Here is a 10890-nt window from a genome sequence, read left to right as displayed (position 1 = left end):
GCCCAAGCAATTCATTATAGTCCTACTTTGCGCACGCTTGTTTGACACAATGGTAAATGCCTCTTATCTATTACCAACAGTTTATTATTGCATACTGATAGATCATTCTTCTTCTGTCACATGCAACAGAGCACACTCCTCCCCCTCTATCGTGTGAGTGGTTTAAAGTTGATCCTCTCCAACTCTGATTGGTCGACCAACTTCTGCTCAAAGACAACCTTCAGACGACTCCTCTCTTTATGCACTAGGATCAGTGAGCCAGAATAGAGGTAGGGATGCTCCTTTAAAACTGTAGCTGGAAATCAGCAAGAAGAGGAGGGTACCGTGCTATGGAGGTTGCCAAGAACAGCAAAATACAATTTGCTTAGATAGGGGATGGTGGAGATTCCCATGCTTAAAGGTTGAAGGGACTGCATCTTTGGAACATTTACGTTTTTCTCATTTGTAGCACGTACTGAAGGAAATGGCTATTTCTTGGATTTACAAAGTTTGGATCCTACTCTTACCCATTGTTGACTGCGCTCTGTCCAGTTATTCCGAAGACCAATGCAGCTGGAGGGGGAGGCAAGTACACTTTATATATTTATCAATGATCAGATCTTAATCGGATCAAGACCAGACAGTTGTTGGGCTCAATTAAATGTTTCCAGTGCCTTTGCAACAAAGTATCACGCGCGCTTTGGGGTTACAGTCTTGCAGAGTGAGATAGTTTAACAGCATAACACTCTATGATTAAAAAAAAAAAATCCACATGGCACGGTCCTTCGGTGACCAATAGGCGGCACTCCTTTTTTTCTGCGAATGGAAACCTCAGTTCAATGTGTATTTTGAAAGAATGTTTTAATAGTTTTCAAATGATGCACTTAAAATGAGTGAAATGCACTCCATGCAACATCGCAGGCTTGAAAGGTTAATCTGTCATTCATTTTAGCCCGATTTCTTTGATGTTGCAAGCTCTCCCTCAGTCCCTCAAGTTTCCCCCACATCTAAAGCCTACACCAAAACCACATATCCTGCAAGGTTTAGTGCAATTTCCTTACAAGCGGTATATTGGTGACTCCAATTTTCAAGAGGACAACTTCTGAGGACTAGTCTGTCTGGCTTGGAGGTCATAGAAGTCCACTTGTATAACTATCTCCTTTCTCTCCCTCCATCTTTCCATCCCACAGTGGTCTGTCCCAGCAGCAAGGCAGTGTGGAGCAGATCTCCCTCCACTGTTCTGAGGGTGCTCTGGACTGGCTCTATCCTAAGGGGGCGCTCCGCCTCACCCTGTCCCCCAGGTTGCCCTCTGCGGCAGTGGGGCCTGGGGGAAGCAGCTCGGGCCTGATCACGGCCTGCGTCAAGCCCTCCGAGCACTTCCACGGGGCCCAGCTCTACTTGGAGAGAGACGGGGTCCTGGAGCTCCTGGTAGGGGACCGTCTGGAGGAGTCTCCGCCAACCCGGGTGCGCTGCTTCAGCCGCCTGCCCGGCGAGAAGGTGGCCCTCTTCCTCCAGGCCACTCCCCACCAGGACATCAGCCGCCGCATTGCATCTTTCCGCTACGAGCTGAGAGGGGATTGGACTGTGCGCCTGTCACTCGACTCAAACCCCGTCAGCAGTAATGAAGGTCAGTTGGACCTAGGAGGGAGCCAGCCATGTTGGATCAGTCTGGGTCATGGAAGTGTAATTTGGGCTGAAATGGATAAACATAAAAGCGTGAACTATAAAGATTTCTCTCAACGCAAAGCAAGCAAAATAGTGTTTGAATATGCTCCTTGATGGGCCTTACAAACAACTTTTTAGAATTCAGTTCTCCTCTCCCCCACATATTTCCTGTATTTCTCTTTGTGTGCGTCTCTGAGTCATATTCCATTATATTTCGTCAAACACCCCCTAAAGATGTTTCCGTACAAACAGACCTGCTTTTTGGTGTTTATTTTCTGTTTTCTCAGTGTCCAGGCAGAGTAGAGTGGGGGAAGTGTCCTCTAGTTTCCCTGGAAGCATAGGCCTACAGGCCCTGTCCCCTGGTTTAGATTTGAAGGCGAATGGAGAGAGGAGGGGGAGTGTTAGGGGGGGGACAAAAGCCCAGTATTTGGAGCCTTCTCTCCAGAGTTTACAACTCCTTTCAATGGAGAGTGTTTTCTTAGATTACTGCCATTGCCTTGGCGACAGGGAGACCTCTGCCCCAGCTGAGATGCTCCCCACTTTTGTTGAGCGGCCCCTCTTTAAAGAGGCTTGGTTCTAGGAATACACACACACAGTTATTCTGGTTGGGCATGTGGGGAGGTTCTCTATGGGCCAGGGAGAAGGCAGGAATGTCATTTATCAGACATTTTCACTAAGAAGAGGGGTGGGTTAGGGGGTGTACTTATTGGAACTTGCAAGGCCAGCAACTTGCAAGGCCAAAACAAATGCCAGGGTGTTTTTGTACAATGCAATGCAGCCAGGGTTTGGTAGTGGTGCGTGGGTAAAATCACTGGGGAAGTCAAGCCAGGAAAAAAGCCATATTACAACCTATTTCGTGATAATTGCATTGTTTGCTCTATAACCCATCCATTCATACACCACGTGATGGACAATAAGGCAGAGACAACAAAAAGACAAGTCACACATTGGTGGAATAAATTCAACCACACACACCTTTGTTTCATCACAAAACCGGTGAGCAACGTGCATCTGGTGAAGTCCATAAAGCAAATATTGCATGTAAAACAGTTGCTTAACCATGTTGCAGGTCGTGTAAGTTAATGTTTCTAACAGTTACAGCAAGTCAGCACAAAGAAAACAGGAGCACTGCCTCTGCTATTCCAGCACCATTTCAACTTAAACATTTTTTTACATTTTTTTTTAACCAGGTAGGCTTAGTTGAGAACAAGTTCTGGTTTACAATTGCGACCTGGCCAAGATAAAGCAAAGCAGTGCGACACTGACAACAACAGAGTTACACATGGAATAAACATACAGTCAATAATACAATAGAGAAAGTCTATATACAGTGTGTGCAAATGAGGTAGGATAAGGGGTGTGAGGCAATAAATAGGCCATAGTGGTGAAATTAGTACAGTATGGCAAATTAAACACTGGTGTGATAGATGAGTGTGCAAGTAGCGGTACTGGGGTGCAAAGGAGCTTAGTAAATAACAATATGGTGATGAGGTAGTTGGATGGGCTATTTACAGATTGGCTATGTGCAGTGATCTGAGCTAGTGAGGGAGATATGAGTCTCTAGCTTCAGTGTTTTTTGTAGTTCGTTCCAGTCATTGGCAGCAGAGAGTGGATTTTGCGACGGATATGAAGCGAGGGCCAGCCAACGAGAGCATACAGGTTGCAATGGTGGGTAGTATATGGGGCTTTGGTGACAAAACGGATAGCACTGTGATATACTGCATCCAATTTGCTGAGTAGAGTGTTAGAGGCTATTTTGTAAAAGACATCGCCGAAGTCGAGGCTTGGTAGGATAGTCAGTTTTACAAGGGTATGTTTAGCAGCATGAGTGAAGGATGCTTTGTTGCAAAATAGGAAGCCGATTCTAGATTTAATTTTGGATTGGAGATTCTTAATCTGGAAGGGGAGTTTGTAGTCTAACCAGACACCTAGGTATTTATAGTTTTCCACATATTCTAAGTCAGATCCGTCCAAAGTAGTGATGCTGGATGAGTGGGTAGGTGTGGGCAGCGAAAGAGCATGCATTTAAGAGCAGTTGGAGGCCACTGAAGGGGAGTTGTATGGCATTGAAGCTCATCTGGAGGTTAGTTAACAGTGTCCAAAGAAGGGCTAGAAGTAGACAGAATGGTGCATAGAGGTGGATCAGAGAATCACCAGCAACATGATGTATGCAGAGAAAGGAGTCGGCCGAGGATTGAACCCTGTGGTACCCCCATAGACTGCCAGAGGTCCTTTAATTTGGCACACTGAACTCTGTCAGAGAAGTAGTTGGTGAACCAGGCAAGGTAGTAATTTGAGAAATCAAGGCTGTTGAGTCTGCCGGTAAGAATGTGGTGATTGGCCAGGTCGATGAATACAGCTGCACAGTATTGTCTCTTATCGATGGCGGTGATGTCGTTTAGGACCTTGAGCGTGGCTGAGGTGCACCCATGACCAGCTCGGAAACCAGATTGCATAGCGGAGAAGTGGGATTCTAAATTGTCTGTAATCTGTTTGTTAACTTGGCTTTCGAAGACCTTAAAGGCAGGGTAGGATAGATATAGGTCTGTAGCAGTTTGGGTCTTGAGTGTCTCCCCCTTTGAAGAAGGGGGTGACTGCGGCAGGTTTCCAAACTTTGGGGATCTCGGACGATAAGAAAGAGAGGTTAAACAAGCTAGTAATAGGGGTTGCAACAATTTCAGCTGATAATTTTAGGAAGAGAGGGTCCATATTGTCTAGCTCTACTGATTTGTATGTGTCCAGATTTTGCAGCTCTTTCAGAACATCAGCTATCTGGATTTGGGTGAAGGAGAAATAGGGGAGGCTTAGGCAAGTTGCAGTGAGGGGTGCAGGCCTGTTGACCGGGGTAGCCAGGTGGAAAGCATGGTCAGCTGTAGAAAAATGCTTTTGAAATGATCAATTATTGTGGATTTATCGGTGGTGACAGTGTTTCCTATTCTCAGTGCAGTGGGCAGCTGGGAGGAGGTGCTCTTATTCGCCATGGGACTATACAGTGTCCCAGAACTTTTTGGAGTTAGTGCTACAGGATGCAAATTTCTGTTTGAAAAAGCTAGCCTTAGCTTTCCTAACTGCCTGTGTATATTGGTTATTAACTTCCCTGAAAAGTTACATATCGTGGGGGCTATCCGATGCTAATGCAGTACGCCACAGGATGTTTTTGTACTGGTCAAGGGCACCAAGGGCTATATCTGTTCCTGGTTCTATTTTTTTTTGAATGGGGCATGCTTATTTAAGATGGTGAGGAAAGCACCTTTTATAGAATAACCAGGCATCATCTACTGACGGAATAAGGTCAATATCATTCCAGGATACCCGGGCCAGGTCAATTAGAAAGGCCTGCTCGCTGAAGTTTTTTAGGGAGCGTTTGACAGTGATGAGGGATGGTCGCTTGACCGCATCAAATCAGCTAGGCTATATATATTGTATATGATTAGCCGAATACAGTGAAAACAAACAAAAGATATCAACTTTTTAGTCCAGTGTTGCTAAATATAATTTGAGTAGAAAAAACATGTTGACCTACCCTGCTTGTGGACTAGATGAACACCTGCCATCCTCCTTGCTTTCATGTTGGCACAAGGGTCTGACTGTCATACAGTAGTGTACACTTTTCTATGCCCTAGGGGGCTTGCTAGCCTAACTTTCTCGCATGTGCAACAATGAACCAGCTAAGTTAGCTTGTTAGTTAAACGTGAGCCTGCTACATATTGAACTTCAATCGTCTCAAGCCAGTGGCAAAAGGAATTCATTTATGGTTAGATCAGAATAGCAGTTATAATCATTGGCCTGTTTGGAAAATAAGTAAAAACACCAAGTCCATCCATGGCAGATTTTTTTAGCTAGCTAGGTACTTCAGGACAACTATTTTGCCTCCCTATGTGGGCCTTCTGCTGCACCAGAACCACCAACCATTGAGCTCAGCTCAATGCTGATTGGCTAATTATTTATAAACAAATGTATCAACAGGCCAAATACTTGCTGGCATTAATCAATCAAAATGCTTCTGCGGCAACATGTCACACTATTTTTGTCCAGACAGCATCCAGATGCATGGGCTACACATATCTAGAGAGAGGTGCTGTTTCCCTCGCTTGGATGATTTCTCCAGTAAGATACAACCAATTGCGAATTGAAGGAATATTATGAAAACACAATGAGACGAAAGATAAATTTGCCCAATACATTTTTTTGGGGGGAAGCCTGGCTTCGCTTGGCATCCACGAATACACACCACTGGCTGTGAATGAAGCCGTCACAACACCTAGGAAGGAAGTGCTTTCTGAAAAAGTGTAGAAGTGGTGCTCTGCCCATTTAAATATTTTAAAGTTCTCCACCCTCCTCTCTTGGCCCTGTCTGGTTCTCTTTGATGAGGTGTGGGTGCAAACACCCTAGCAGGATCTAGGTGGGAGGTAGGGTGGCTGATTTAATTTGGCTTTAAAAACGTTTGGGGCCAGTGGAGTCTCACACCTTTTTAAGTTTCACTGGCCTTCCTCTCCGAACCGCAAAAGTAGCCGCTGTCGGAACACTGCGGTGTGTATCTCTCTGCATGGTGGTTTGTTCTGGCTATTCATATCCTGCCTCCAGAGCATTTGATCTTCTTTATAGGCTCACCTCCACCCTTTTTTTGTGTCCTTTATGTGTGCAACAGGATAGGTTAAAGCTCAACTTTTTTTCTTTTTTTTTTACATAAAGCTTTGAAATATAATAACTTAACCATGTCATACCTACTTTTTTGTTTTATGTGATTTACAATATCAAACAAGGGAGTAGGCGAAGAGTGGAGGGAATTGGCATGGTTTGATTAGTGGAGCTCCAACTGACTGGTTCTTTCTCCCCCCTCTCTCCCCAGGTGCCTGCAGACCCTGTAACAACACAGAGCTCCTTATGGCTGTCTGCACCAGTGACTTTGGTGAGCTCTCCTCTTTTACAACCTCCTGTTGTTGTCCGGGCTGCCATTATAACTTGCCAGACAAGGAACAGTTTGACAGGGGTGTGGACTCGAGTCACATGACTTGGACTCGAGTTACAGATTGGATGACTTGGGACTCAACTTGATACAGAATAAAATAACTTGACTTGGAGCCTCAAGATGGGACTTTGACTTGAGACTGATGACTTGAAATTATCTGGCCAGGGTTTGTCACTTATTTTGTGGCACTTCAAGAGCAAAAAAATCAAACAAGCAATATATCATGACAGGTCAACCAATAGTGGCTGAGTCTTTGAAAGCTGCATCCTCTGAAGATTTATGGCGATCCGCTATCTACAATTTGACATTTTGCGCTTCACCTGATCCTATAGCTGTACAGCAAATCTATTCACAAATCTATTTGCTATATAGATCAGTGGTTCTCAAACAATCGCTGCGCAAATGTGGCGTGTCATTACAGCCATAAATGGTGATGCATTTTCAAAACGGAAGATACTGAGCTTTACATGTGCATATTGAGCTTAATGTCATTGGAGACTCGGACTTTGACTTCCATGTGACTCGAATAATAGTGACTTGGTCCCACCTCTGCAGTTTGGTGTCACTGCATTTTCTACCCCAATTCAAACTACATTTACTTCAATACAAAATGGCTAGAAAAGCCATTCAGTTTCAACCAAAAAAAGTAATAATTTTGTGTCACGATTCAGGAACTACAAATCGGTTGTCGACTCATCTTAAAGTAAGGGTACCCCAGCTAAGGTTGGGCTGACAGTGATCCAAATTCTCATCCCTTTAAACTATGCAGAGGTGGAAGTATGTAGAGGTGAAACTGAACAACTTTTTCCTCCAGTGCCCTGAAGTTTCCCTAGCCCCTCCCCCTTCTGGAGATACTGTAGTGGACTAATCCCAACCCCACCCCCCTGAGACAGTGCAGTGGACTAATCCGCATGGCTCTAATCGGGCTGAATTATGCCGGGATTATGGAACTGTTCCAGGAAGTTCTCCAATACTAATTTAGCCTCTGATGGGCTAGGATCCTAGTTACTTTTTTATTACTTCAGCTGTTTTTTTTACAGCGAAAACATGACTGGTTTCCCAGCAGTTTCAAAAATGTTTTTAGAAGATGAAGAGCAGGTATTCAAGAAAAGTACATTAATTCAAATATATTTCCTCCAACTTAGTCCACATTTTGTTGAATTATGATCTTTATATTTGTAACTGCTGTTACAAACTAATCTGGGCAATAAGGGCTTGTGACTAACTGGTGTCTCTTCTCCAGTGGTGCGTGGTAACATCGAGGCGGTGGATGAGGACAGCGAGTTACGGGCGGCGGTAATAAAGGTCAGCACCACCCGAGTATTTCGCCAGAAATATGCCCTGTTCACCGGGACAGGCCGCCTGACCCTCTCAGGCGAGATCAGGACCCTGCTGCAGTGTGGTGTCCGGAACGGGGCAGGAAGCTTCCTCTTCACCGGCCGCATACACTTCGGCGAAGCGTGGCTGGGCTGCGCGCCCCGCTACAAGGACTTCCTCCAGGCCTACACTCAGGCCAAGTTGGTCCAGCAGCTACCCTGTGAACTGGCTGTGGACTGAGCAGACCACCCCAAATCTCGGCTGACTACTTCCCTGTAATAGGGCTTGCCTCACAATGCAGCCTTAACTCAATCAACCTGTCCTCTGGTTTGCCAAACCTCTGAGTGAAAGGTGAAGAAGATCGAAGCTCACCCGATGGTGTAGCTTCTTAGTCTTCCCCAAAGGACTGTCCATGCCCAACTCCTCATTCTTAGCAACATTCGCAGTGCAATATGCAGTACTGTGGCGATATGAAGGACACCGTGTGGACTAGATGAGATTAAATAATTTGGCACGGGACAAATTTTCCAGATGCCAATATGCTTATTCTGAATTCTCAGAAGAGCTTTCCGTAACAACAAGCAACAATTTGTCAGGCATGGATTCAGAGCTATTGAGTGTGACTTTGTCTTTTAAACTCAGGAAACTATGTGAAAAATTCTGTGGTGAAGTTGGTCTGTTTTAGAAGTTACACAATTGCTATTCCAGTAATTAACCACAAGGCTGTGGTGTTTTTCTATGGTAGTCTTCAAAATGGCCACTCATTTTATTCAATGTTTTTTGTTTGGGAAATCTACCATTTTGTGTCCAAGATGTTTGCACAAATGTGTAGTTGAAACAAACAATGGTGGACTATTCTTAGTGTTACAATTCTTTATTGGAGATTAGGGAGGGGATTTCTCTTTTTCAATTTTTTTTATTTTTTTTATCGTAATTTGCACTGATAAGGGAATGTTCTGGAATGTCTTGATGCTGCAAGCACTGAAAACCAAAATGAAAAGCTGATTTTATGTAGCGTAGAAGAGGTGTGATCAGAACTTAATATATGTACAGATATTGCTAGCACATCTTCATGCTAGGCTAGGGCTGGCACATGTTAGCGCTAGTGTAGAAGGTTCAAATCTTGCTTCGCTCTAGTGCTGAAAGCACTTTCACAACATTAGTCAACTCGGAGAAAAAAAATCTCAAGGTAATAGGAGCTTGTGGGGGAAATTCTGCCTTTTAGAAACCTGCATAAATATTTAATGAAGAGTTTTTATGATGCTGCTGACTTCCAAGATTTCATTGTTATCTCAGTTTGTTTGAAAAGTTTTATATGCTGATTTATTTTAATTTGAAACTGTTTTTCCAGTTGAACATAATTATTTTGCAGTAGTGTTTCCCATTGCAGCCATTTTGTAGTTATTCATACCCATTTTCCACATAAAAAAATTGCCACCTGTAAGCCTAAGAAAGCTGTCTGCAAAATTCTAACAAAACAGATGTCTTGATATTGAGATGCTGTAAGGCCTACTGGCCCAGATTTATGTCATTGTTACTGTATTAATGGGAGTTTGAGGACATTTTTTATGTTTGTCAACAGTTGTAGTCCCACAACAGCAATATTCCTAACTGTAAAAGTCCAATGGAATATGTCTCAAAGCTGGCAGAAAGAGTTGCAGTAGCGATCTAATTTTCACAAGCATGTGTCCGAAATGTTGATCACCATGTTGAGCCGTGGAAACCTCAAGCAATTTTGTCCAAATATCAATACTGAATTCTTCAAGCAATATTCAATGTATTTGCGTAATAGTCTTTATACCAGTTTTGGGGTTAGCAGTAAGTATGTCTGGGATAAGTTACGAGGGGGACAAAACAGGTCTGTTTGGCAATTCTGGTCAGTCAAAAAATGTCACGTCTTATGTGCACTAATCGATGAAGGAAGCGATTAATATCAAATTAACGTGATGTGCTGAAGTGGTATATAAAAAGAAATACGCAATACTGCCATGTTTGCTGATATTGTCAATCTGTTTCTGTGTGATTTTTGTGTTCATACCAATGTGAATGTTAATATGTAAATAAGAACATCTAAAACAAACTACTTCTGGAGGGGGGAAACGTTTTTCATTATTGTGGAGTGTTTATGTTGTCTGTGACAAAGTCTGAAAAGCTCATTTGAATCTCATGGATTTTTCTTGGTTGCTTCTTTCACTTACTTTTTATAGTAAAGTTGTATAGTTGTACACTTTTATAGTTCTCGCTCATGCACACATCTTTAAAACGTTAGGCTAACTGAGACTACAGATGACCATGGTTGAAAAACATGGCCCAATTTCATTACACTGATTTCAAACCACAACCTCTAGTTGTCCCTTGGATATATGTGGGAGAAATATAGACTTTTCCAACTATGTTAAGTCACTATAAGTGTCCTTAATCCTGATCTCTGAGGGCCCAAAATGAATTGCTTGAATGAAAGTGAGGTAGAGGGATGCAAACAGACCTAATGGGTTGCAGGGAGGGAGTGAGAAAAGGACGGTTGGAATTCTGTTGTGCTCTGACTCCCGCTTTCAGTAAGCAATACATTACCATTAAGGGTAATGTAGTGTTCGGAGCGGGCTGGGAGGAATGATGATGCCGCAGTCGCTCACTCTGTCCTCATGCCAGTCAGCCAGGTTTAAAGGGTTATATACTCCCTCTCAACCAACAGAAAGCAAGACTGAACACAGGGACTTAAATTAAGTAAGGGAATACCCCCCCCCCCCCCCTGAAATGGACAAAAATGAATGGGAAGTCATTGGCATTGGACAAACCATATACACGGTGTCCAATACCACCCAATGTGGCGTTGATTCGTGTAAAGTTGATTGCAAATGCCATATGGCAAATGCCAGTTGTAACACTTTAAAAATCCAACAGGTGGCGAGTGCGTTCTACTTTGGTTTTTCATATTGGAAATGCAACACAAGTCAACATCC

At 43.5% G+C, this 10890-nt stretch overlaps 1 protein-coding gene across 1 annotated transcript; it reads left to right on the top strand.

The window, feature by feature from the left end:
- Positions 1 to 236: 236 nt before the first annotated feature.
- LOC110499076 (meteorin) lies at positions 237 to 10013 on the top strand. Its single transcript, XM_021575960.3, has 4 exons — positions 237 to 564; positions 1170 to 1606; positions 6494 to 6553; positions 7857 to 10013. Exons 1-4 carry the CDS (start codon positions 464 to 466, stop codon positions 8168 to 8170), a joined length of 912 nt encoding a protein of 303 aa, XP_021431635.1. The 5' UTR covers positions 237 to 463; the 3' UTR covers positions 8171 to 10013.
- The last annotated feature ends 877 nt before the right edge of the window (positions 10014 to 10890 follow it).

This window comes from Oncorhynchus mykiss, chromosome 20 (assembly GCF_057628025.1).
Source record: "Oncorhynchus mykiss isolate SJ-2025 chromosome 20, ASM5762802v1, whole genome shotgun sequence".
Classification (NCBI taxonomy): Eukaryota; Metazoa; Chordata; class Actinopteri; order Salmoniformes; family Salmonidae; genus Oncorhynchus; species Oncorhynchus mykiss.
The sequence above is the reverse complement of the archived record's forward strand: the minus strand, read 5'-3'. Positions and strand labels throughout refer to the sequence as shown.

Bases quoted from the DNA above. Each gene is read 5' to 3' on its own strand.
- LOC110499076 (XM_021575960.3), top strand. From the start codon at position 464: ATGGCTATTTCTTGGATTTACAAAGTTTGGATCCTACTCTTACCCATT. The intron at 565-1,169 runs GCAAGTACACTT...TCCATCCCACAG, and splicing joins CAATGCAGCTGGAGGGGGAG to TGGTCTGTCCCAGCAGCAAG. The intron at 6,554-7,856 runs GTGAGCTCTCCT...TCTCTTCTCCAG, and splicing joins TGTCTGCACCAGTGACTTTG to TGGTGCGTGGTAACATCGAG.